Source organism: Lepisosteus platostomus, chromosome 1 (assembly GCF_059453375.1).
Source record: "Lepisosteus platostomus isolate fLepPlt1 chromosome 1, fLepPlt1.hap1, whole genome shotgun sequence".
NCBI lineage: Eukaryota > Metazoa > Chordata > Actinopteri > Semionotiformes > Lepisosteidae > Lepisosteus > Lepisosteus platostomus.
The window spans coordinates 77066741-77094259 of record NC_142611.1 but is presented as its reverse complement, the minus strand read 5'-3'; the positions used below and the strand labels follow the sequence as shown (position 1 = coordinate 77094259).

Genomic DNA, 27519 nt, shown 5'->3' with positions numbered 1-27519 from the left:
CAACCTATGTAAAGACCAGGTAGCGTCATTTGACATACATAAAAGTACGAGGAAATACCTTAGTAATTCATCTGAAATGAAAATAAGATTTTAAAAAAAGAAAATGGGTGGTTTCGCTCTTTTCCAGGGCTTTTCTCCTCCTATCGATATCACGTGGTGGTCTAGTGTAGCCAATCTCCAAGATCCTCGGACACGCCGGCCCCAGAATCTGAATGCAGCTCTCATGCCTCTTTATAAATACTGCTTAAAATGCAGCGCTTTCTCTTGGTCGCGTAAAATAGCCCAGGGTTGCAGCACTGTATTGCTTTTTTTTTGTTTTCCTAATATATCGCCTTCGTTATTTTTTTTCCCACTCCGCACGTTTTTTAGACGCCAGTTGCATGCATTGTCTGTCTCCCAAAATGGTTTGCGAGACTAAAATTGTTGCGGACGAACATGACTCCATACCTGGAACCAAGACAGATTCCAGGATCGTTTCCTCCTCGCGAATGTGGACTTCGTCCTCGTCTCCGAATACCCTCGAGGACAGCGTGAAAAAAGATCTCGTGTTTATCCGCGAGTTTGAGAGCTCTGACGAGGGGGAGGTCCGACGCATCTTTTATGAGGGGATAATGGAGAGAATACCCAATACGGCTTTTCGAGGGTTAAAACATCAAACCAAAACGCAAATTGTGTACGCGTTTATAACAAGTAAGTGGCGCGCGTCTGTGGCGGCGGGTGGCTCGCGTTTGACATTGCGGAGTGATAGTGTAACACACAGTTCTAGTGAAATCACTATGTATTTTTTTAATCGAATTGTCAAAACATCGAGGGGATGATATTTCGCTTTTCGCTGGGGGGGATCGTTGCACGGTGTGTACGCGCTGTTATATGCATGGCAAAAAAAAAACCTCCTCTTGGCCGTCGAAGATGGTTGAAGAGTAGCAGACGCGCCTTTCTTAATATTTGGGATTCTGCTCTTGGCTTTCGTATTGAGAGGGAACGGCGTCCGTAGCGGACATGCACCCGAGGTGCGCGGTGCCCCAGCAGCTGGGATTGTGAAAACGCGGGGCGAGGCGCCCGGAGAAGGGGGTCCCCCCGGCTCGAGCATGTTTGCCTGCGCAGGCTGCACGCGTGTAGCGCGGACGGGGGCCGCCTTGCGGGCAGTGACTGTGTGCGGTGTGTGTACTATGCCGGATGGACGCTTGAATGAATGAACCTCGGGATCTGCCCACGGGGCGCGCGCTCGCTCCGGCAGTACCACTTGCCGTCATCGTCCTACCCCCCCCCCTCCCCTCGTCTGGCTGCACGCGCACGACGCTTTTGCTGCAAAGGCAGGGGGGCTCCGCCGGCGCCTGCCTGCGGCTCGTGCGCGATTGCAAAGACTGCTGCAGGTTCCCTCGTGCAGCCGGGCTCTGCCGCGAGCCTGCCTGGTTAGTGCGGGAGGCGCGCACTGTGTTGTACACGAGCGATAACGACGCGGCGCCGCACGGGGAGCAGCACTATTAACGCATATTCACATGCGTGTAACGTGCTGCGAAATGTCATTTTCGTTTTTCCCCGTCAAGTATCACGTGGTAAGTAATCATGAGCATGAGATTTACATCCCCCTGAATACACGTATCCCATGTTTTTAGTTTTAGTCTACCCCCCCATAAGGTGCATTTTCTAAAAACGCGTCTAGACGCGCAAACTCTCACACGGAGTAAATAGTCTTGACAGCAGACAGCCTACAGCCGCAGCCGCCTAACACTGACACGAGCCCAACACCGCAGTGAGCAGAGCCCCGAATCCCGCGGTGCCGCCTACAGGAGAGCAGCAAACACGCAGCGCTGCGCATTTCCCCTTGTCCACCGCGGGCGCCCCCGTGCGCCGACGAGGGAGAAGTATACCGAAACCGTCACAGCGCTGACACCCCGCTTTCAGAACGTGAAGTGACTTCTGTTTGTACAACGTGCATGCGTCTAAGTGCTCAATAAGGGTAGCCTTGCTAGGCAGTCTAACACAAGCTGGTGTTCAGCAGCACACTGTTACTGTACAACTTTTGTGTTTTATTGTATTTAAATGATGAACAATTCAGCGTTGGCTATGTTCTTCTTGTAAACCTTTTAATGTTTGCTGTGTGTTTGCTCACTGGGTTTTCTTCCTCCGAAATCAACATGTGATTCTCTTTTCTGACAGGTATCGTTTATTTTTCTCCCTTATCTCCATAGTAATGTGCTTTGTTCTGACCAAGTCCCTGGTGTTGACCTGCTGCGCGCCATTCATTCTAATGGCTGTGCGCTACTACTTCAGTAGGAAAGTTATCCTCAGCTATCTCGATTGCGCTCTGCACACGGACATGTCTGATATCGAGCAGTATTACATGAAACCCACAGGTAAGGAGGCTTGGGTTCCAGCGACGCAATGGTTATCAAAGGTGTCGTGTGTTTGAATGATGTGTGTGTGTGTGTGTGTGTGTGTGTGTGTGTGTGTGTGAACTGCAGTGCTTTTTCAATATCATGAAACAGAACACTGACATTCTGCAATGGGTATGAAGTCAAGTAAACTATCGTTGTTTTTGAATGTTCGGATGCTGTCGGTTTAAAAATGCAAGACACTCGAAAGGTGACCAGCACTGCCACCAGTCCTGTAGTAGCAAGGGAGCAGAGTGAGAAAGGATACAGAGGCAGAGAGCCCACTGGATAATATTGGCAAGGGCGCTTTGCACAAAAAGCGGATCGTCCGAGTTAGTCTAGAGATCAGCCATCTTTTTTTAACCGTTCCACAGTCGTTCCAGATCTGATTTGACGCTCTTTGTTTCTCCTCGTTGGTCAGCGTGGGCCGCCCTGTTGCCACTCGAATGCCCGCGGGGTTTGTTTTCACGTGGGTGACAGAAGCAGCCTGACCTCGTCAGTCCCTGGTTAGGAGGGGTGTTCAAGACCGCTGTAGCATCCTGATGTGTAGAGTTGAACATGTTCATTCTTCCCGTGCAAAGCGACATTCGTTTTGATAAAAAAAAAACAACCGTGTAAGATCATTATATTTCACATGGGTGATAAAATAATTTTCTAATTATCGCAGTGGTAGGACAGAAATGCACACGTTTCTTTAATACACATTGCCCAGGGTGGTATGTACAGTATGCTAGTGAAGTTATGGTTATTCTCATGCGATACTGTGAAACAAACCGAGTCATCCGTGTCACTGGACTTGTTAGACGAGTGGAAGTCCTACCGCACCGATACGCTTAACCCTTTGTGTACCACAACTGTGTGAAACATGCAAGATGGCTCCTTCAGTGAAGCGGAGAGAAACGATATGCAGTCATTAAACATGAAAATGATGAATGGTGGAGAATAAAGAACTGTTAATTAGCCTGAAATAACCGTTGAGGTCCCCTTTATTCCAGTGTAGATCGCAGCTCCTACCTCCTTGATAATCTAACCTATGTGTAAAGCTCTTTATTCCCTGGTAGAAAGAGCCTGGAAAAACCATTTGCCTACAGAAGTATTGGTGGGTGCGGTCTCAGAACAGGTAACCTGAAGTAGTCTTTTTTCCCCATCATTAGCGACCTCCAGACCAGCTACCAAAAGCAGAAAAGTCCGCTTCTCCGTTTTAGCCATCAATAGGCAAAAGGCTAAAAATGGAAATTTCAGCATCCAGGCCAGTCGCATGAGGATAAATCCATGTTGGTGTCTATTTTGAACCGCTGTCGGTCGATGGAGGGGAGAAAAAGGGACAGCATCAAAGAAAATGTCTGACATGATCTCCGGGCTGGCGGTGTTGGAGTTTCGGTGTCTACGCTGAGCTCCCGGTCCTGTGGGTGCTCTTAAGAGGCAGCTGCTTGTTCGTGCTGTTTGTTTGTTTTATTCAATCGAGCACTGCAGCTCGTATCAGGGCAAGAACCCAAAGCTGTCTGCTGTCGTACAAGCCCACCACAGAAGGGTTAAGATACAGGAAATCTGTGCTTGGACTTTTACTCGATGAAAGCTGGACTGCTTTCTGAGCGTGCAATTAGCAAGGAATTATTTATTGCAAGAGGGAGAGCTGCACTTAATTAGACTTTTTTTCAGGTGGTAGACTGATATCTGATCAGTCACTGGACCAAAGGCAGCATGGGAGGGGATCTCGGTGGTCAGGAAGCTTGTTTTTACAAATTATCTTTCAATTCAGTAGATCTGGGGGAAGGAAAGAAGAGTGGAAAGTCTGCGCCCATTTTAGATGAGATTTTTCTTTTTCAGATTGCCTGTTACAAGAACTGTCTCCCTCCAGTCTGCTTCTGGGCAGTGCTATGCTCCTTAAAGCAGAGCACACTGGATCTGCCAAGAATCAGGAGAATACAATAGGGTAATCATTCTTCGGAGTACAGCCCACCCCCCCTCAGGGCTTCAATTCCACCTGAGCAAAATAGGATTTAAATGTTTAAAATCTAAGATTGATTGATAATCTAATCCATAGAAACATTTTCTTTTTTCAATGTAACTGGTTGGTAGAATATGAAAAAGATCGTGCAGGTAATTCTCCAGGAAAGGCTTGTGCATGATTTTAAACTAAAAATAAAAGGCAGAAAACGGACCCCTGCAGTCAAGGGCAGCTGAGAGTTTGTCTGTAAGAGGGTCTTTGAGAGTAGTGCCCCATGGGACACTAGTTCTCTTAGGCTAGGCCGAGGAAAACCAAGCTTGTTAATCCTTATTACACCCCAGTTTCCCAGGGCCTATCAAGTTGAAGATCATGCAGCTGAAAACAGGCCTTCCCAAACTTGTGGAAAAAACAAGAATAAAAAACATAGGAATGATGGCGCATATGTTGTATTTTGATCCTCAAACGCGGTCTTGAGCTCCTACTTAAAGCTATAACTGACGAAGTAATGAGCAAAGATTTACTGCAAAGGAAGAATTTAGCTAGATTAGCTAGCTTTGCATGACCACTTGCTCTTGTAGGTGATTTCCTGACTGAACCTCGCACGTTTGTTTTTAAACTACAAAATAAATCTGTAAATATTTAGTAGACATTCCCAGGGTGCCCACAGTCGCTGTGTGAATCAGGGAGCCTTTCTTTTTAAAGAAATGTATTGATTATTAATGCATGATCATTCCCTCTAAGGCTAATGGATTCTTGACAGCCAGGAGAAGGATTACCAGCATAGCGTTTGGAGTTTATATAATAATGCAGTGTGCCTCCTGGTACGATAATGGCTATTGGCTTTTGAGGAGAGGGAGGCGTGTGTGTGTGTGCTGGGGGTGTTGCTATCTGGTAGTGATTAGAGACAGGGTGATGGGAAGTGCTGATACAGTAGAAGTGTCAGAGAGATCTATATCCCTGGCACGCTCCCTGCTCCTCTGGGCCTGTGTTACAGTTACTCCGTCTCTGCAGCAGTTGCCCAGAATTGTGACACCCAGAGACAGATGCAGTATCTAATAAGATGCATGTTTCTTTTTTAAAGAAAAGTCAGGAACTCGGTTTTCCCCTGTAGGCTGTGGGCGAGGACGCTGAGGTGGAGGGTGTGGAACTACTAAATCCTCTGTGGTTTTCTGAACGTTTGCACAGGGGAGGTGGTACTGAGGAAGAGCTCAGCTCTTGTGAGGGCTCCTCCGATAACCCAGATTCTTGCTCACTTGGGTTCTGTGCTATTGGGGGGTAGACTTTTACAGACACCCATTCACCCAAATCTGTTGTGCACCAGCGTTTCAGCTGCAGGAATAGCCACATTATTTCATGGGAAACGGAAAAGAAGACTTGGAACAGACAGATGTTGTCCCCTTAATCGGCTGTTAAAAACTGTTTTTTTGAGAGTTCAAGACTTAAAGTGAAAGCATGAGTTAAAGCACAGGCTTAAATGTGTCACATTGCTGCAGGATTTAGAATTATAATTGTTACAGTAGAGAATCTAATTTCTTTAAAAGCTATCCCTAAAAATACTATAATACTGTCTCAAGAGGTTATTCATTTATGTATTTTATATGTACTTTTTAACCCAGCATTCACAGGCCTAGTATAATTAGTATGCATGTATAGTAAAAAATAGAGATTCAGATTTGCTTATTCCCCTGTAAGATAAGATAAGATCACTTTATTAGCCCTATACAATTTCTTGCATTAGGAATTTGTCTTTTCGCATACCCCTGCTTGCTCTGCATGAGACACACAGACAGGGAGAGAAGCTTGGGGTCAGAGCACAGGGTCAGCCATTGTACAGCACCCCTGGAGCAGCTGGGGTCAAGGGCCTTGCTCAGGATTTGAGCCGGCAACCTGCCAGCCACAGGCGCAGATCCTTAGCCACAGTGCCACCACTCTTCCCTATGGCAGGCCAAGCGATGAGAAAAAAATAAAATAAGGCTTGAATCCTTTAGAAATCAAGTGTTTATGGTGTGGAGCTTTAGGCTGAGCAGGAAGTATAAAACTGCAGTCTGCAGTGCTAGTATTGACCTAATTCAGCACAGGCTGTAAATAACAGGGAGGTGAAATGAGGTGATGTGCTGAGAGCCCCATTCAAGTGAAGGCACCAGCTTGTCTCCAAAGACCCCCTGCTCATACTGTAAATTCAGACAAGGATTTCGGGATACCTCCTTGGCATTTGATTTGAAAGGATGATAAAGGATCTGGGCATGTTATCCTGGCCATGCATGTAGCAGAGCTACTCCTGCTGGCTGCAGCTCATTGTTCCCTGAATTAGCCGGGCTCTGCTGCCTGTCGATTGTCCAGTTCAAGACACCCGAGGTCACGTTTGCACAAGCGGCACTTCTCCCCCGAACACCACTGCCCTGCAGCCATTATGGTTTTGCTTGGCTTCCAGTTGGCGCTTTGTTTGAAGGCTGCAGCAGTGGTTATTCCAGCTTCTTACGTGCGAAGTGGCCTGTGACCATAGCAGCAGCAGCAGCAGGTGTCAGTCTAGCAGGCACTGCAGCTCATGGAATAACAAATTGTGCCTTCCCCCTAGAAAACATAAGGAGAAGAATCTGGTCCATCTGTTGGGAACAGAAATTCCCTTCCCTCCAGCCACTGCACTCCGATAGCTGTGTCTGCCTCACTTGTGACAGATTCTTGGCAGGAGGTGGATTCTAGGAGGATGGTCTTAAAATGGATTTTCTATTTTAGTGCTTCCCACACGTCACTGATAGAGCATCTTCAACACTCCAGAACGCACTACTGAGCGAAACCCGATGGAAGAATGTCTAAATCGTCTCCTCTGATCTGAAGAAATGAAATAATACAGCAGGCCTCTGGGCATATCAAACCTGTTTGAATTTATTGCAGATGTCCAGATTTTATTAGTTCTCTAGACATGCCTTGCCTCCATACAGCTGTGCATTAAGGTAAGATGGTTGTAACTGATCCTTACTTAATAAAAATGAAGATAATCAACAGCACTGAATCTAGAAGCAGAAGCTGTCAGGGCATTCCGATTCACAACCCCCCCACTCTTTTTTTTGAGGTTGGAGTCAAGTCACAGCTGCGTCTTTCAGTGAGGAGGGCTGATGATGGATGAGTGTCCTCTGATCTCACCATTTAACCAGATCCTCTATTCTCCTGATGAATCTAATTAGCAGATATTGCCAGGCTGCTGAACCCAGGAGGACGGGGCTCAGCTTGGGCGATCTTCGCCTAGCCTCACGAGGTGCAGTGAAGAGATTTGACATGCCGTTGGGACTAGCAAGCGTGCACTGTGCTGACCTTAGCTCAGCTCAACTGAAGAGGAGGAGTTTGCAAAGGGAAATAAAGCCGCATGAACTTAACTTTCTGCTTCTGAGGACCTTTCCGATGGAAACAAGAGGAGGCCATTAGGCCTGTCTTGCTGTGTTATTGGTTTCTCAGTAGCTAGTCGTGCTGAGGTTCACGTCCAGCTGTTTCTTGAAAGAAGCCTGGGTATCTACCGTGACAGCATGGCTGGGAAGCTTGTTCCAGACCCCCACCAACCTTAGTGTAAAGAATTGCCTTTAAACACACAACGCCCCCCCCCCCACCAATATCCGCAACAACTCAATTAACAGCTCTGTGCAGTGTTAAAGAGAAGGGCCTTCAGGGAAAAAAGGCAACAGAAATGCCTTTTCAGTACCTCAAGGTTAAGCTTTATAAAACATTGCAGCCAGCTTAACTGTAGTTCAGTCATTTTTCACACTCGGTCTAGCCCTTAAGCGAAAGAGCAAAGTGATTTCATGTGTGACCCTGGAGTCTTGTTTTTTTAGTTGAACAGTCTAAGGAGCCTTATACTGGTTTATAAACATCTAGCCTGCAACACATTGCCTTATTTGACAGTGACAGATTTTTCAGCACAGAGCTGTTGGAGGTGCTGCTGAACTGCACTCAGACTTCTGCTCATAATAATAATTAATTGCTTACACTTACATATAGCGCTCTTCTGGATCCCCTCCACCAACACCAGTGTGCAGCCCCACCTGGATGATGTGACAACAGCCCGTACTGCGCTAACAGTACACTCACCACACAGCAGCTCTCAGTGGGGAAGAGGTCAGAGTGATGAAGCCTGTTTGTAGATGGGGATTATTAGGAGGCCATGATTGGTAAGGACCAATGGGAACTTTGGCCAGGACACCGGGGTTACACCCCTACTCTTTTCGAGAAACGCCCTGGGATTTTTAATGACCAGAGGGAGTCAGGATCTCAGTTTTACATCTCATCCGAAGGACGGCGCCTGTTTACAGTATAGTGTCCCCGTCACTATACTGGGGCATTAGGACCCACATAGACCGCAGGAGGTCTCACATCCAGGTACTGGCCAGGCTCACACCTGCTGAGCTTCGGTGGGCTGTTAGTTGTGAGTTGCAGAGCGATATGGCTAGAGATATAGAAGCTTGAGTGTGAAATTCCTGTTACTTTGAGATTGTACTTCTGTAATTTGGAGTGGGCCCAGGCGTTAAAATTGAGCATCTGTATGGCTGTTTTCAGCAACATGGTTTTCTTTTTAAATGGTTTGTCCTTTCATTAAGTCCCTTGTGGCTACTTTTCATTAGTTACCACAAAAAGTGGGTGTTGTAGGCCTGCCTCCTTGTTTTCCATTCTCCTCACTGCTGTATTGCAGTATTCCCTTTTCAATTAGAGACAGGAGCAAGTCCTTGGCAGGCCATGTACATGATGGGCACATGCCCTCGTACCGCGCCAGCACAAGCTGGGGGAGGATGTAGAGACTCTAGTTAGCCTAGGCAGTACGTCTTGGGGAAGGTGGGAGTAAACTGGAATAGCCAAAGAAGACACAGACTGAAGGTTTCTCACTCACACAGGAGCTGTGAGGCTGCAGTATTAACCCCCTGGCCACAGTCCAGTACAGTGTGAAGAAGCTTGAAAAGGTCAAGATTTAAGTGAAGCTACAGCTGAACTCCACGGGTTACAGAGACAGGGTTAATTTGGCTAATAGATTTGAGGCAGTACTTGGGACAGGTTTAATTCCTCATCCATCATCCAGTAACCAGGATAATACTTGCGAGCACAAAGAGTGTGCTCCCGTCTTCTTGCCATGTGAATGTGCCCGTCTTGGCGAGAAACTGCATTCAGGAAGGCATTTATCATTCAGCTTGACATGCGCTGAAATGAAACTGCAGGCATGTTTGAATGAGTGTATTTTTCAAAGCACTGCAGAGGCTTGTTTGAGACAGGACCAAATTTCGCAATGAACTCACGGACAACGTGCTCCAGCTCCGTTCTCTCTCGGTGACCCGTCTTCATGTCAGCGTGGCAGTGAGTCTCCTGCTTGTAATGTTGTGTGCGTCTCGAGTGGCAAGGGGGCAGAAGGTGAAAGCTCTGTAGCCTTTAGAGTTTAAGTCACAGGAGGTGAGATTCAGGGAAATGTGGCACAACTCCGCAACAACAACCCGCATGAAACAAAAACTCGACACTCTCAAAACCCTAGTGTTATCGGGGTTTGTAGGTACAGATACAGTACAGTGGCTGGTGGAGTGAATCGGGCTGTATATGCCCCTGTAATAAGGTGACGATAGTTTACTTGACTGTGAGTAACATCTGAAGCATAAGAACAATTACAAGCCAGAGGCTGTTTGGCCCATCTAGCCTATTAGGTAGTTGGTAGCTAATTGATCCAAAGATCGTATCCAAGCTGTTTTTTGAACAAATACGGGGGATGGACTTGAAGCACAGGCCTTGGCTGCTTGTTCCACACTCCCACAACCCTTTGTGCAAAGTGTCTCCTGTTCTCAGATTTAAATGCACTTCCGTTTGGTTTCCACCTGCGACCTCTGGTTCGTGTTGGTCACTTTCATTTGGAGGGCAGTGAACGATGGTGGTTGTAGTAAAGCATTCCTGAGGAAGGGCGGGCGAATTGGGCGGCACGAGCGTGCTCTTGGGCCCCCGCGCCCCGCCGGGTGCCGGCTAACAGCCCCCCCTGTCGTTCGCAGGCTCCTCTTTCTGGGTGGCGGTGCTGGAGGGGAAGGTGGTGGGCATCGTGGCGGCGCAGGGCAGCGAGGAGGACAACACGCTGGAGCTGCGCCGCATGTCTGTGGACTCGCGCTACCGGGGCAAGGGCATCGCCAAGGCGCTGGGCCGCAAGGTGCTGGAGTTCGCCATGCGCAACAACTACTCGGCCATCGTCCTGGGCACCACCGCCGTCAAGGTGGCGGCGCACAAGCTGTACGAGTCGCTGGGCTTCCGGCACGCGGGCGAGAAGGAGGAATACACCCTGCCCGGGATGAGCCGCTCGCTCATGGAGAGGATGTTTTTCCAGATCCGCTACCACCGCTACCGCCTGCAGCTCCGCGAGGAATGAGTCCGCCCCTTTCCCACCTGGGTTGATTTTTGGTTGTCGTTGCGCCTATATATCTTTTTTTCCCCCCCTCATCACCTTCTCCTCGCTCTCCCTTAAAAGACCCCGTCACCATAAACCCGCCCACTCGCCCTCCTCGCACGCCTCTTTCCTGCCCCCTGCTGGCCGGCAGGGTGCCTCGCTCCGGAGGATGAGGCCGCCTGGGTTTTCACCCACCTCCCCCACCCTGCTTCCCCCTGCTATGCTCTTTGCCTCCCAGCCTCTACATCCCATAGCTCCCCCTCATCAGAGCTGCCTGACGGGCTGGCCGGGGGCTGGGGGGAGAGTTGGCTGGGCTGGCCGGCCCCGGTGCGGTCAGTACTGGCCCGGCTTTCAGCAGGACTGGGCGGGCGTGGCTCTCTGATGAGAACCGTCCCTTTGTCCCAGCCCCATGCCTTGATACCTCCAATGAAGCACAGTTAAATTCCACACAGCAGTATTCGTGGGGGCTGGGTTAGGGGGAGAGAGGGAGGGAGATCTATACTGTACAGCGCATTTCCATCTCCTCATGCTAGGCAAGGGACGAAAGACAAAACCCGATTCCTTATCTAAAATTGCTGTAGACGTGTCGAAAATGCGTGGGGATTGTCGAGCGTGCTCTGATGCATGAATAAGAAAACTCGAGCTAAAGTTTGCTCACACAAACGCCCGGTACTGTCAGCAAGGCACTGTGCTGCCTTCTGGGAAACCGTTAGAAACATACAGTATATACTCTATATATACGTGCACGTGTGTGAATGAAGTTCTCAAAACCGACGAGGAAGGGTGGACTTCCCATTGATGAATAATGGCTGGCCTTGTTTCAGAAATGAGTCTTTAGATATTTTGGTCTATTAGCAAAAGGACAGACGAGTCTAATCCATAAAGGAAAACCATTTCACTTTTTTTTTACAGCCGCGTTTGCAGCAATAGCCAGAGGTCGCATGTGTACCCGTACTGAATTTGGTCTGTAAATACGAACAGCCTCACGCTGACGAAACTCGTAAAACAGGATGTAACATTTTACAATTACTGTAAAATTTTAAGTTCAAGTTCTATCATTACTACATCGGAGAGACTAAGCTGCTGTGAGCACTTTTTAATACAGGAATACTTAAAGTAGGTTTTTAAAGTAATAGGAATGAAGCATTTTCTGATCTTAGAAACATCTCCGCCCTTTTCAGCTTAAAGATGTTACTGGCGTGCTTATTGCTGCATTTGTCAAATTATAAAATTTAAAAATAAAGACCAAGGAGCACAAACAAGAACTTCAGTGTCCAAATTGGGCACATTTGACTTAATGTATTTCTACATGCGAACACGCAGACTATATATATTGATATACTGTACAACTCAAAACGATACATGTAGACAAAACCCCCAAAATCTCTCTCCATTTGCTTTCTCCTTATAACAAGCCAGCAAAGGGAGTGACTGTATTAGCCCAGTTTGTTATATACTGTAAAAACCATTCTATTTAAGAACCCAAGAGGATGAGTTTTCTTGCCTTGTCTTTCATGCTTTCTGTTAAAATGACTGCAGCCCTGGGCCAGACCTCTGCATGCGCCTTGGAGTCTCAACTGTGCTGCTGTTTTCTGTTCTCGCTTGTGCCGAGTGATGTCATCGGAGCAGAAAGGCAGCTGCAGGGCGTCGGAGAACAGTTGGGAGTCCTCTCGGAAGCTTTACAGCATGGGATACAGAGGCTACTATTCCGAGTGCTTGTATCCGAACTGTTGGTAGGAAAAGAGGGAAAACAAACAAACAAGTCTCCACAGGACTGTATGAGACGCCCTGCACAGCGCCTTTGCTCAGTGAAGTAGCTGACTGCTTGGATGACATCCCACTTGTGAATCGTAGAATGCAAGACCCATGCAATGCAAAACTGGCATGTGTCTGTACCTGGTGCGTGCGTACAGTGCCTGCCTTTTTAAAGAGCAAAGAAAAAAGCTTCTTTTTTTTAGCATACGATATAAGTCTGTGTTTGTTCAAAGGAATTTTGCATGAAATGTGTCTTAGAGGGAAATGACGAAGAGGGGGGAGGGTTGGGGGGGGTGGTGGTGAAGAGAATCACTTGACAAGTTCTAACTACAGCACTGGAAATGTTTTTCATTTTGTTTTGGGTGTGATCTAGTCCTGTGAAGGGGGAGGCGAAGGGATGACTTTCAGTGTGCAAAAGAACCCCCTAATTCATTACACTGGGTGTGTAGAAGTTCCCCTTATCCAAAGGTAGGGGGTACTCCTTCTTTTCTGGATCCTGCGGAATGCTAATGTCAGCTGAGTCAGAGAAACGTTCTGTCTGGATTTGGTCATCCCGATACACTCTGTTTGAGATGTTCATCTTGATCGGACACTCTTGAGAAATACCAATTTTCACATGACTGCTCTGCTGCTCTTCCCACAAAGTCATACTAGGTCTCCGCAAACCAGATTTGATTTGAGAGATTTTTTTTTTTACTGGCATACTGCCACCTTCGAGAGTGTGAAATACAGGAGTCCCAGTTCAGCAAAAGGTACTAAATGCACTTTTGGAAAAGCTGTGTCTTTCAGTTTAACAATGATGTAACTAGCCTTTTGGTTTGATTTTCTTATGTGACTTGGGGGGGTCACTGTTCTTTTTCGAGCATGTGGGTGTCCTTGGATGAGCTGCTCCGTTGAAGAGGTCTTTGTTAATGTGTTTCCTTAAGTTTTGGAAGAGCAGAATGTAGATCTGAAATCCAGATTGGTCCCTGCGTTCTATCCAAAACCTGCTTGAATTTCTCACCCGAATAGCACTTTTTTTTTCTTTGGGTTAGTTGTGGTGTTTTGTATGTCCAAATATTGTGATCCTTTCATCTTTCAAAAAGCTGTTAACAAATGTTTTCTGAGCAAGGTATTGTTGACAATTTGTTTTTTTTTATTTATCCAAGTGGGGATCCTTCTTAAATTCACCATAGAGGACATTTTTACAACATTTTGAAAGGAATTCCCTGCTCTTGCTAATGATACATTGGCAATGAAAATAGCTGGAATTAATTTACTGCTGGATGCTTCATCCCTGGTCCTGGAGAGCCCTAGTCCACTTAGTCTCATACAGTGGATATAAAAGTCTACATCCAGGGTGTTGCAGGTTTTTTTTAATTTCAATTATTTTTCCTAATAATTACCAATTTGTTTTTCTCTTGAATTTTGTTGGTTGCAAGGTCACATTTACGATGGAAAAATGTCTGACATGATTTATCTTGATTTCTGGCTTTACATCACAAAAACCTGCAAATTAACATCACTTTATTAACCCTTTACAATTTCTTGCATTAGGAATTATCTTTTTGTATACCCCAGCTTGCTCTCCATGAGACACACAGACAGGGAGAGATTGGGGTCAGAGCACAGGGTCAGCCATTGTACAGCACCCCTGGAGCAGTTGGAGTTAAGGGCCTTGCTCAGGGGCCCAACAGAGTAGGATTCCTCTGCTGGCCACAGGATTTGAACCAGCAACCTTCCAGCCACAGGCACAGACCCTTAGCCACAGAGCCACTGCTCCGCCCGATAAGAGTGCATGGACTTTTTATATCCACTGTACGTCATCAATATCTAAAGACTGGCAGCGCCTGGGAATCCTTGATGAGTCGGTCAAATAATGTGCTCATTTAAGACGATTCTATTCCTTTAGGTTTGAAAGGTACACAAGTCCTACATTTTGAAATTGCTTAAGAAGAATTTAAGAAAATCCTGTCAAAAAGCAGTGCTGTCAAGAAGAATGTGCAGTATGCATCTCATTTAGGCTTCTTGGCAGAGCTTTTTCCAGTTGTGAATTCCTGCAAGCATGCAGCTCCTTTAACCACGAAGAGCACTTAACCAAAAAGATCATAGCTATATAAGATGGAAGCTACATACTGTAGAACTGATCTTTTGTTAGCTATGGATGCCAAGCGCAAGATTGCCAGAGCTTTTCTAATTGCATTTAGGTTTAATTTAGTTTCATGCTAATTATTTATTGTGCAGAGTCTGCATGAATGTATCTGTATATCTGGAGCCCTGCCAGTAATGATCCATCATGAATGGTTCAGCATTCTTTTGAAGAGGGGCTGTCAGCACTCCTATTAGAAAGAGAAAGTTCTGCATTTCTTGCGAAACAGTTTCCAAGATGGGTCGTGTGAACACCAGATGGGAACAGCGCTAATACGTTCTGTGTGGTTGCCAGTGCAAAGGCAGCAGAATGTGACGGGTCGCCTAAAGCGAAGAAAATCATGCATATTTCGAAATGTATTAGCCTATTTAACTTCTCTTGGTCTAGGGAGGGCACAGTAGAGGAGGTCTGTCCTCTTAATGCGTAAGGGCCTTCTGCAGGGTAGAGGGAGGGGTCTGAGACTGCTCAAGTCGAGTTCCAGACTCCAGGACTTAGGAGCTAAGGTGAACTGGAAGTCGAGGGATGAAATGGTAAATTAGACCTGTTGATAAAAAGAATAGCAAAAAGAGAACATATGTTCTCGAAACCAATAACTTGCACAGTATGCAGTACTGGATTGTAACATAAAGTGCAGTGCTTTCGAAAATATTTATGTAGATTGTTTTCCAAAAACCTACGAGAGTACCAGGTGACATTCCTCCCTGTTTGTACTGGGGATTTGATTGTGTAGTGTTTCCTGGTTTTCTCCACCTCTGGAGTACAGCGCTTTCAAGGTAAAGTGATCAGAGGGGTGGGGTAACATCCTGAATTGCGATGGCAGTATTTTAGTTTAGTTTAACGGAGAGAGACTTGGCAAACCAGTCTTTCCTCTGCCCCTCAGTGCACCGCGCTGACCCTGAACTACAGACTGCAGTGTGTGGACATGAACACTTGGGAGAAGACTGTGTGGACAGTGTAGTCTGACTCGGACAGGGATTTGATGTGAAGTGCTTCTGTGGGCTTTTAAATTTGGGTTGAACAGAGAGCAGCGAGCCGACTCATATTTGATGTTCACACTTTTTTGTTGTCTCTTTTTCTTTTTTAAACGGAACGGGTAAGTTCCAAGCACCCAAGGCAAAGCCTCGTTCCTGTTACACTTTCCGAATGCCATTTTGCTAACTGAATGTGATTTTCAAGTGTTAAACAATGACGCACAAACGTAAAGCAAGAGTGAGTGAGGTGTGAGCCCTTAAACCACTATCTGAATGCAGTATTAACTATTACATGAATGTCAAAGCATAGAGCTGAGTTTGCTGTTATTGCCAGGTTCTGCTGTTAGTGGCCTCTGCTCTGATGAAGACTGAAGCCCTCTCAAGGAAGGCACACACAGTGCCACTTAAAAGGCCCATCAGACAGGAAGCAGGACCGCCATACTCAACACAGGAAACGGAGAAACCAGCGCACAAGGATGGCCACCAGTAGGGACAGTGAGACAGCGCAGGCTCTGTGAGCTGTGCTATAAGCCACATGCAGAGATTTCAAGACGTATTGTAATCTATAGCTGATGTCTGAGTTTGGTCCTCTCTCCACCTGTGGCTGCAGCTGGATCCGGTGCAATGTTGCAAAGATAGTACTGTTGACAATGAACTGGATGACGGAGATGCAACCTTGTGTTTTTGAAGGACAGCTGGGCAGCCACTCTGATTGGGCGAAATGGGTCAAATGCACAGTTTCAGCTGTTGGAGCCATCTCCATGAGTGAGAGGGAGACAGGGGGAGGGGGTTAGGCAGGAAGCACACGGCTGAGCCCAACTGGAGGTGAAAATAAAGGAACAGTGAGACCAGGGGTCACAGAAGTGCAAACCTGAACCGGACAGGAGCAGAGCAGTCGATCGCCGAGTGCAGATCAGACAGGATGGCATAGAGGCCATTTCCTGTGTTGAGTATGGCCATCCCGCTTGCTGTCTTTTAAGTGGAACTGTCTGTGGGAGCTTTCCCGTCTCCCAGGTCCCCATAAGCACCTGTGGTTTCTCCCTCCCCAGTTAGTGAGGGGGTCAGACCCCCGTTTCCCTGCTCCGTGCGAAGAATAGAATCAAACCCTTGTTTGCGTTGCATTAACGGTGATGGGAGGGACTTTTGATTGGGCTCCTCGATTTGTGGGGGTTAAGCTGCTATATTTTTCCGTTTGGGTTTTGGTTTTGTGCAGGAACTGGATACATTCGTGCTGCTGTACGTTTTGGATGTTTTGCCGACTTATTTCAGTCCAGTAAAGGGGATAGGATGGGTTGTTGCAATTGTAAAACTTCTCTGCAATTCCTGCCGCTAGCTCAGTACCTGTTTTTCCTATACCCTTCATTCCTAGGCATGAAGAGCATTCTTATCTGAAAAAGTAGAAAAGGCAGCTCTTTTTCTAGTATCTGTGTCACCGAGCAGCAGAGTTAATTTTCTTGAATGCCGGTTGGAAGTTTAGTGCAGCGAAGGAGTGGATAACAGCTGTGTACTGACCCCAAATCCATGCCTCACCCCTGCTTGGCTGTTGGATGTGTGCAATTCCACTGCAAAATGACAGTTTGGTGGATTACCGAAGGGTTCATACTGCACCGCAAAGATGCCTGCTACAAGAGCACTCAGCTGGGCAAAGGAATGTAAGAGGGGACACTGCACGGGAGTCGCCAGCAGGGGGGCGCCTGTGGTACCGGGGGCAGGACTGATGTTCTCCAACGCTGTGATCCAGCAGAACCCCTTGCCCATGAAGAAACTCCCATTTTGAGCAGAGACGTGGATGAGGACCATCTGTGTTGAATACTAAAGCGCTTCTAACACGGTGTGTCTGGGTCGCAAAACAGGCCAAAGTATTGGGTAATATTGAAGTAACATTGCCAAAGGTCAATATATTTGCTTTGGACTGTTTGTCATATCTAGTTTGCACATCTGTGTATGCTTTGTGTTTGTGGGGTGGGGGGTGTGTGCGTGTGTAAATATATATGTAAATATATTTATGTATATATAGTCATTCTGTGCATTTCAGGCGCCTTAGCCATCTAATCGAGCAATAAGAATTAATTACATGAGAGGGGTTCTTGGGCTACGTGCCGGTGCTGCAGGAGTCCTGTGTAGAAGCTGCAACAGGTCTGCTGGCTGAAGCAGCAGCAGTCCCAGCGCGTGTGGAACAAAGGTGCGATCTTTAAATGATCTTGAGGAGAGATGCGTCTTTGACTGTGAATTTCTATTCTACATTTTAAACTGTATTACTGCATGGTTTTAAAAAATAACTCAAGTGTTGTAACACTGTCAGCACTGGGTGTCATTTCTAAAAGTTTTTCTGGTCTGTCTTACTTCTGTAAGCAGCTCCTTGTATTTTAACCAGCAGACGAGTTCACTCAGCAGATCACAGCTGTCATTTCGAGATGCGCTGCCACAGATCGTAAGGGTGTGACGCGCGTCTCACTACACACTTGCTGTAAGACCTGCTAACTCGACTTCTTTTGATGTATGAAATGTAAAGTGTAAATTGTAGTCTACTGTACATAGCACCTGGAATATTTTATGATTTTGTTTTTGTAGCAGACAAAAAAAACCCCAAAACCTCTCAAAATGTTTACAAACTTGGATGCTCACAAAACCAGAAAAGGCAAATGTGAATTTATATGCAAAAACCACCCAAAAAAACTTTTAGAAATGACGTCTTTGTCACCAACAGGCATGCGACCGCCACTGATTACAGCTGTATTGGTTTGTGTCTCGTGATATGACAAACCAGAGAAATATCCTGCTTGTTCCTGTGGCTTCAAATTCCATTCTGCTGTAGTGTGTGTACACTGAAGGCTCCTTGTTTTGAACGTGTATAGTGCATATGTTCAGCAGGACGAATCCCATGCAAATTGCAGTAAGTCTGGGATCGTACCCACTGCAGGAGCCTGCCTGGGGGCCACAACGCCCGTGAGATTTCATTAGACGTACAACGGTTGTGTATGTCTGCAGTGACAGCTTGGTTCTGTGGGATTTATTTTGGGTTGCTTATCTTTTCTGATTCTTTTCTGATTTTTTTTTTTATAAAAGGGGACATTGTAAAGATGTAAAGTGATTTCTTGCATTATGGAAGCAATGGATGTAAATAATGTATCAATAAAAACAAAAGCTCGTATGCGTTTTGCAAGTGCTTTTCTTTGCTTCAGAAATAAAAATGCGACATGAAAGGGTTACCGATGTGACTGCTAATGTCTGAGAAACGTTTTTTTTGTAATTATTCCGGATTGTACACGGCAGTACATCTTCAACATTAGATCCAAAAGGCAGTCAATTCCCCTGGAGAGCTACCTGCGTGTCAATACAAGACACGGGATGAAGGAATAGCAACGTTTGTTTCTCTATCTTCAAAGACTGCTCCCGGAGAGCCCCAGTTCAGTAGGATTTTGTTATTACTTACCCTCAACCCTCATGAGCAAGAGTTATCTCAACTGAACTGATTACTGTCTGGATTCATCGAGAGCTAATATGTATACTCCACTCCTCCGACACAGGTGATCTAGAAGAGTAATGGGACTGCAGCTCTCCAGGGCCGGGGATAGAGATGCCCTGTCTTTGTAATTATTAACCGGTTCTGTTTCGGAGCTCCAGGGTCATGTTTGTTTTGGGTGTTGGTGTGGCTGGAGTTTGCATGTAGGTGGTTCCGTTTCCAGCCCCCTGCCAAAGAGCCAGGAGCTGGGTCTGAATGGCCTTGTTATCTGGGGCCCTGGCGGGGGGAGCAGGTCTGCGGTCTCTCGTCTTGTGTACTTCCAGGGGGCAAGGAGGCGTCTCTCTGCTCCAATTCTTGTCACCATAAGTAGTTAACTGATGATGGATGGAATGGAAGAAAAACAAAATCACTTTCCCAAGGCTTTCCAAATCACTGTTGCTGTAGGAGTGAAAGCACGGCTAAAATTTAGCACTGGAAATGTGAACAGGTGATTTTTATTTTGCCGTTTGCTGCCGTTGCTTGTTCCACTGCCGAGATGGCGGACTTTATCAAAGCAATTCTCAGTAACCTGGAGGATTCTCAAATCTGAACCAGAATACCATTTTGTCTGCTTGTGACTGTAAGCTGCCTGGGGCACCTGGAGGCTACCAGCTATTGCCCATCATGAATAGGAGCCCACAGCAAAGCTAAAAGCCCGTTAAAAGGAAAAACCACGGTTAAGCCTTTGAATAGCCTTGTTATTGAGTGACTTATAAAGTGCTGACTGCAGGCTTGCCATTTCAGGTTCCGCTGTCCATGATGCCTGCTGTGCTGTTATCAGAAACATCAGTCGGACGCCAAGAGAGAGAGAGACTGAGTTTTAGAAGACCTGAGCTTTGCTGTTGACCTCCAGTGTGACTTTCTGCAGGTGAAAATTCTTATGCAGTTGAGCAAACCAGTCTCGTGCTTGACTGAGCCTGCATGCTCCCCGAATCTGTACGTTACACAAGTCCCTCGTGGTTTAGAAGGGGGGGGTGAGTCTGCTTGTGGAGATATTTCCAGCGTAATGCGATTTGTTAGCATCACTTGTCATTAGAGTGCAGTCTTAGACACAAACAAAAAAGAGGGGGAGTGACATAAGTGGACCTGCTTTGCTGTATTAATAGCCGAGACCGCAAAAGGTTGTGAGCATGTTCCAGTGAATTCACATGAATGCTCCATACGCATGTGTGCGGTCCAGCCATGATGAGGCTTCTTTCAAGAAGCGGCTGTCAATCAGCCTCCTCGCGCTAGCGGAGGCATGTTCTGATGTCGCAGGATATAGTTGGTGGGGGGCAAAAGCAGGCTGGCTGCAGCCACAGCTCTCGCAGAAGGTGCTCAGAGCGTCAGGTCCTGAGTGAGGGAGAAGCTCGACACCTGTTGGTCTGGGAAGGCTCAGGCTTTCAGAACACTTAGGTTAAGTTATATCATTTAGAGAGATATACTTATATATATTATTTATATACTGTAAGTTGTAAAAACTTTCTATTAACCATCAACCCAAGTGCTATGAAATAATAATTTACATTCTTAGACACAAGATTAATGGAAAGGGTTGGAGTATGAATCTTCTTACTGCTTACTCTAGTTGAGAGAGCTGTTTGCTCAACAGAAAACTTACTACCCACTAAATGTTGAGCCTTGCTGTCTCCTAGATTTTAAATTGAGCGGTAGGCAGGAACCAGAGAACATGCCAAGACTACTGTATTGACTTGTTAGACTCCAGCCTACAGGAACCTGCTGGTAAGATGTTCATCCTTGTCTTTTTCCGGTCACAGGTTGATTTGTTTGGCAATGGGAGCGATTATAGCTAGGTGATCATGATTAAGAGACAGACTGCAATACAAACAGTGCCATCTTTTTTTTTTTGAAAGCCCATCCTTTGCATAACATAAATGCCAGGTAACGCATTGAGTCCATCATGAACGGCTTGTCCAACTGCTCAGCTGTACTTGGGAAGGCACAGCCCCCTCGTCCTGCAAACAATGTTTGGGGCCGTTGTGTATCATACAAAGAGAGGAGCAGTGACTGGTATGAGTTTTGCACAAGGGATCTTTATTGAGGAAAAACGCACTAACAGGTAACCAGAACGAGAACTTCCAGCTTTAACAGGATCCACAATGTGCTTGCATAGTGTAAATGTCAACAATTATTTTGGTGCATGTGCAGAAGAAAGTGCTGATGTCACTGCAGGCAAGGGACAAGGGAACAGCGGTGCTTTTCGCTGCTGGCCCCTCTCTTGACAGTGTGCGGGCTGCAGGTGCGTCACGCTCAGGCTCCTGCAGGAGATTAACAAGTGCGGAGCAGGGAGAAGAGGAGCTCTCTCACCCTGGGATATTAGTCACACCTGGGGATGAGGTCAGCAGCACCCGGGCTTCTGGAGCGGAACGTGTCTCAGGACCCAACCCACAGGCCAGCGACAAGCACAAGCAACAGCGTGTCACTGGCTCCTGCACATCGCGGCTTCTTGCCTTCTAAAATCATCAAGGCAAATGTGTGAGGACTGAATTTCCAACAGCAAATCGTAAAAAAAAGCCACCTGTTTTGTTCTCCTGTTGTAGAGAGACCTAGAAGACTAACTGGACTGTGGTTCTGCAGGACCAGGACTGGAGACCCCTCTTTTAGACTGTTAGAACTGCTGTTGCCGTCAAGGGAAAACACATCTGAGAAAGAATACATACAGGAAAAAAAACCCAAAAATGCGGTACTACAAGAGTTATATGAATACACATTAAAGCCTCTGGACCTCCTGTCAGATTTCTGGCTTTTTTAGATTCCCCAGCCCTTCTCATCTTCATTCAGGGGTCTAGAGAAACTGGATATCGAAATTCTTGCTAGTTAACAGCACTTCTTTCTGGACGGCGATTTCTTGTATATTGGAACAATGAGCCTTCTATAAATAGAACAGAAAACACCTCTGGAAATATTAGCTGCCTTTTAAAAATCGACGCACGGCCGAAAAGTTGCGCTTCAGCCCCGTGCCTGTGCAGCAGGGCTGAGGAGAACGACAGTATAACGCACCCCCCTCCTCCCCTCCCCTCGCAGTTGCCACGGAGAAAGAAAGGAAAAGAGAAACTGGAGAAAACCGGTCTGGTCCTCTCGCCGTTGCCCCGGGCTACAGACAGAGGGAAAGTGAGACCTCTCAGGAATGCGCCGCTGATGGAAGCAGCAGCTGCGCGGTTGCCTGGCGACAGAGAGCCAGAGAGAGAGGCTGCCGGGGCTCAGAGCCGATGGGGGAGGCTCCTCGGTCTCGCCAGCTCAGCCAGTGAACCCCAGGACTTTCCGCTGGACAGCGTGACTCTTAACGGGACCTGTCGGGGACGCAAACGCAAGGTGTCGAGAACCTGAGATGTCATACATGTGTGCTGTAATAAGCCCGTGAAGCTGCTTTTTTACATGGCTTCATACAGTAGCTGTACAGATATGTATTTCTCTCTTTTTACATCATTTAAGGACTTTAAACACATCAGATAAGATAAGACAATTTCAAAGACTATACAACTTCTTGCATTTGAATTGCAAGGAATTTGTCTTTTCGCAAACCCCAACTTGCTCTCCATGAGACACACAGACAGGGAGAGAAGCTTGGGGTCAGAGCACAGAGTTAGTCATTTATATGGCTCCCCTGGAGCAGGTGGGGTCTTGCTCAGGGTCCTAACGGAGTAGAATTCCTCTGCTGGCCATGGGATTTGAACCAGCAACCTTCCAGCCACAGGCACAGATCCTTAGCCACACTCCCCTGTTATGGTGACATTTCTTAAGAGCAGGCAGTTGCTACAGGTCTTAATTAGCATGAAGTTGCGACACCTTAACATTTTACCTAATATCTGCTAATGATGGAATTAGCAAATAATTTGTCTCCCAAGTATTGCGTTACAGTAAAGAGATAATTAATATTCATATCTATAACGTCTGTCTAAATATCTGTCTATGGAGAATTAATTATTAAAATAATTTCCAGTCCACAAATCTACTCCTTGAAGAGCAACTTCTACCCGAGTATTGCTGAAGTTAGCCCTTTTCCCCTAAGAGTAAAATCAAGCAGTGTTTATTTATTATAAGAAGCCTTTAAATCAAGACCTTGTGGTGCTAATAACACATGTGCAGGCAGATTTATAGACTGCTTAATGACCATGCATTGCTCACAGATGGTTTTGTGTTATAAATGTTAAGATTAACCTCTGGAGCTTGGGCATTTGGATTGTTTAGCACTTAAAAATCTCATAATTAACTCATAATGACTCAAATAACTCATAATTAAACAATAAAGAAGCAAATATACTGTATGTTGGAAAAGAAAGCTGCACCCCAGCTGTAAGAATTTACTTTTCTCCTCTCCATGTGTTACACAGATATTAGACAAAGTTTTACTGTATTCACTGCTGTGACTGTGAAACTGGTTCAGTTTTACGGTGTTTCAAAAGACGTTTATGCTTTGAGGTGAAGTATCGTATTTGCTGATTAGTGTCCACACTTTTTTGGGTAAGATGTGTTTTTTTCCCATGGCCTGTGTCTCAGGCCTCACAACCATCTGCCAAATGGTATCGAAACAGAACACAAGAATTCAAAATCCTCAAAGGCGCTGACAAAGCCAAACCAGCAGACGTCCTTAGAATGAGAAGTGAAATACAAACCAGAACACACAGGTGGAAAGTGTGCGGAAGAGCATCCAATACTAAGAAGACGTAGCACTTCTAAATACAAAGGGGTGTGGGAGTCTGGAACAAGCTATCTAGCCATGAAACTGGATTCCTTCAAAAAGGTTTCGAAGTTTCAGTTTTAAAGGATGGCAAGTGGGATACACGAGATAATGCTTCAGTTACAAACAATGATTCAAGAGTTCAATTAAAACATTTATTTTTGGTTCTTTCATTCATGTAAATGGAAACTTTGCAGAGTACGCATCTCTGCATTGAATGTGGCAGGGCTTCAAGTTTTTACTGCCACACAATTCCCGTCTAACGCCCGAGATGACTGACTCTGTCCCGTCCCCGTCTGGATTCTGCAACCCAGTGTCCTGTGACATGACTTTTACGTCCCAACAGGCTGAAAAGCGTTTAAAACACCCATGATGTAACTGCATGATTGCTAGAGAATTTTGTATATGATCATATAACCAGCAGATCAGTAAACATGATGCCATACCTTCAGATGTACTCCAAAACAATCAATGTGCTGCAAGGACTCCATAGTGGTTTGTACAACTCCTGCAGCAAAGAAAGAAAGACAGGTAACAAACACAGAAACAAGAACATCATAACTTTTGACCTTGTAAATCAGGTGCATCTGCATGTACAACCCTTGTCATGAAATATCCTAACAGCCATTAATCTACAAGTGTTTTCAGAGAAACACCTCTGCCCATGTCAGAAAGCTGCGAGTGTGCAATATCTTCAGGGCATGAGGGACATTCAGAAGGCATAACGTCAAGAGAGACATTAGATCTCTGTTGTGTGGGGGAAAAAAAAAGGTTTCATGCTCTTTTGAGAGGGACCTTGAGAGGTTTGTGTCCAAGGACATTAGGAATCATAAGATCATCTTGGTTGATATTGTCTGTGCTTACACTAGATTTCATTTTTATCTGATTGTAGGTGTTTGGGGGTCACGTGCTGCTCCAGCTCCTGCAGCTGTTGAGCAGTGACCTGCGCGGAATCAGAGCGAGTGAAGGAGGGACTGTTATGAGTGACGTACAGTCTCCCAGCACCCTTCCTCCCCAGAACACAAGGCTCTCCCAGCACCACTTAACGCAGTGCATCCGTAGACCCGATTCTCAATTCTTGGAATTAGGCAGGACAGTTATGGAATAAACCTAATTCATCTGTCATGCCCATAAAGCCCACTGAACTGAAGTGTGTTTTTAATGTATCAGAACAAAGAAACAATCAAGGTATATTTATCAGATTGTTTTGAAATGTGAATAGATGGGGTGCATTGAAGGGTCAAACCTGAGCTAAACATTGGCTGTGGTAGCCACCCCCAGTGGAAATATGGAACAGGGCCCACTGTCCATCAAGCAGACCCAAAATGCTTAAGCCTCAGGGGTGCAGTCAGGTTCGATGTTGCCCTCCATCCACAATAATGTCTAAAAAGACTCTGTGTGCAGGAATGTGAGACACTGGTGGGGATTATCAGTGTGACACAAGGTGCAGGTGATACTGCGGCAGCCGTTTGCTTATAATGAAAGGGGTGAAAAACACGTGAGTAACTCAGAAATAATTAGTACAGAAAGTAAATGCAGCAGCAGTGTGTATTACCATACACAGTATATTAGCATGCACATCAAAAAGTATCAGGTGGATGAGTACATAAAGAACGCCTGCCTTTCTTACAACGGTCCATCTTATTTGGTTCTTATTTTCTTTTGAACTGAATTCTCCAGGGTCTGGGTGTTGATGTTTTCATGGCCACTGGCTGTTTTCTTATCAGCTTTTATCCTCTTTGCCTTTTTACCCCAGACTCACAGCTATCCATTTCTCTTCCTTACATGTGCACTTAATTAGCTTTGCCCAATGCAAACTGAGGATTTAAATATGACAGCAAGATTAATGGAGGTATTACTGATGTCCCGCCTTTCTCCCCTTGATTGCAGGGATAGGCTCCGGCTCCCCTGAGACCCTGTACTGGATAAAGTGGTTAGAAAATGGATGGATGGATGTTTGCTGGTGAACTGTGGTTCTGTAAAACTGAAATCAGGATTGAGGGAAAAAAAGCTAAAATTACATTCGATTTCTTTTTTTTTTTAAATGCATCTGGAATTAATCATGATAGCAGTGTGTTTAAATTCATGTTTTATTTTACAGGTCAAAAGAGTTGAAAAAGATTTCCTGGAAATTATCAAAATTTTAAAAAACAATTGAAACAGATATTAACAATTATTATCCTGTCTATGGAGGATTGTCTGTTCTAAACTAAGCAAAGAGAGAGTGAGATATTGTTGAGCTGGTTTTAGCAAGAGCACAATTCTTTACTTCTTTTCTTAATCAGATCATTTAGGAAGATCTTCCAGATGCCGCACCACAGAAACCTAGACCTACCAGTCAGTCCTACACCAATCATTGAAAAGTGGAACTGTGCTTTTTGTCAGGAAGCTTCGTTAAGAAGGAAATGTAAAAAGAACTAAAGGAAATCAGAGGCGTCAACTCTCAAAGTATCAATAAAAACTGATTACAAAAATAAGCATTTCCCTGCTAGGTTGGAGTTTTAGATGCACCCTGTACCATGTTTTAAGATAAATGCCGGGTGAGCAATTCACATGGTCAAGTCTCAACAGCATGATCCCTGTTTGTACATATATTACATCAACGCAGAAAGAACAATTCGAAAGATTCTAGGGATAACAGCAGTCTTCGTTTCAGGAATAATTACAGGAGAAATCTGCATAGTCACAGCAGATTTCCTTCTGAAAGGAAGCTCCATATACAGTAGCAGCGCACCTGCAAACTCTTCAACTTGAGAGTCTTCCACTTCAAACAGCAGCTCATCGTGTATCTGAGCAATCAGCCTGCAAAAGAGGATCAGACATAAAACATTACTCAGCTCATTCTTCATCCTCTGTCGGTGGGCCAGGGTTTTCCTTGGTATACATGTGCTTTGATTGGTGTGGATTTCAAGAGAACTGTGAAGTTTCACAATTATCTATAGCACTGACTGCACAGAAAGGACTTTGATAGGATATTTCTCTTCCAAATATGCAGCTGCTGGACCTCAGGATGTTATGTTGTGCTGTCATTCAAATGGCGTATAGGTACACCTGCTATGAAAACAGAGCACGAAACTGGTCAATTTCACACACTTACACTGTCAGCGAAAGACATCGCAACATTTTAGCATGATAAACTTTGATGTCGCAAAGGTCAACTGCAGTCAATCAACCAAAATGGTCTTGTTGGCACTTTTTGATGGCAAGCATCATCTCTAAAGCGTTTTCAAAAACCCGTGCAATAAAAGCAGCAAAATACGATTGTACAGAAAGCACAATCAGGTCATCAAAGAGCAGGTTCTTCAAGGAAAATGTCTGGCAACTAATTCAGTTTTTCTCTTGGAAGAGAGGAATGACATCAAATCCAATAAAACGCAATGCAAATGCTATTTAAAATAATCAACCACACTTTAAAATGTCTGCAACTATTCTTATTATGTAGGAGATGTATTTCGTTGTCAAGAGTCCTCAATGGACAATTGAAAAAATAAACATAGTATGTAGCCATTCTGACACTCCGGTTCTCCTGGTTGTGTTCATATCCTGTTTCTCCTTAGCACGTTATGATATGCTGGAGATGAGATTTGAGCTAATTGTAAATTGTAAACATGTCTCTCTTTTGAAATGAATTTCAAGACTCCCTCAAGCTGAGTGATAAAAGGTCAGCCCTGCAGTATCAATCCCGCCCTGGCAGCACTAGGAGATTGACAAGACGACGATGTGTTTTTAGTTGGCCATTGAACACCTACAGGAGCAGCTGCACAAAGACAGGAC

At 45.5% G+C, this 27519-nt stretch overlaps 2 protein-coding genes across 2 annotated transcripts in view; one reads left to right on the top strand and one right to left on the bottom strand.

Moving 5' to 3' along the window:
* Positions 1–96: 96 nt before the first annotated feature.
* aspnat (aspartate N-acetyltransferase) lies at positions 97–18716 on the top strand. The gene is made up of 3 exons (XM_088637875.1): positions 97–690; positions 2193–2357; positions 10326–18716. Exons 1-3 carry the CDS (start codon positions 381–383, stop codon positions 10691–10693), a joined length of 843 nt encoding a protein of 280 aa, XP_088494001.1. The 5' UTR covers positions 97–380; the 3' UTR covers positions 10694–18716.
* Positions 18717–21080: 2364 nt separating this feature from the next.
* The window catches only part of poln (polymerase (DNA directed) nu), a 148495-nt gene continuing 142056 nt past the window's right edge, over positions 21081–27519 (bottom strand). The window contains exons 25-27 of the mRNA XM_088638186.1: positions 26480–26547; positions 24192–24253; positions 21081–22357 (exon numbers count right to left, since the gene is read on the bottom strand). Of these exons, the coding sequence (XP_088494312.1) occupies positions 22268–22357; positions 24192–24253; positions 26480–26547 (220 nt within the window). The 3' untranslated portion in view covers positions 21081–22267. The remainder of the gene's footprint in view (positions 22358–24191; positions 24254–26479; positions 26548–27519) is intronic.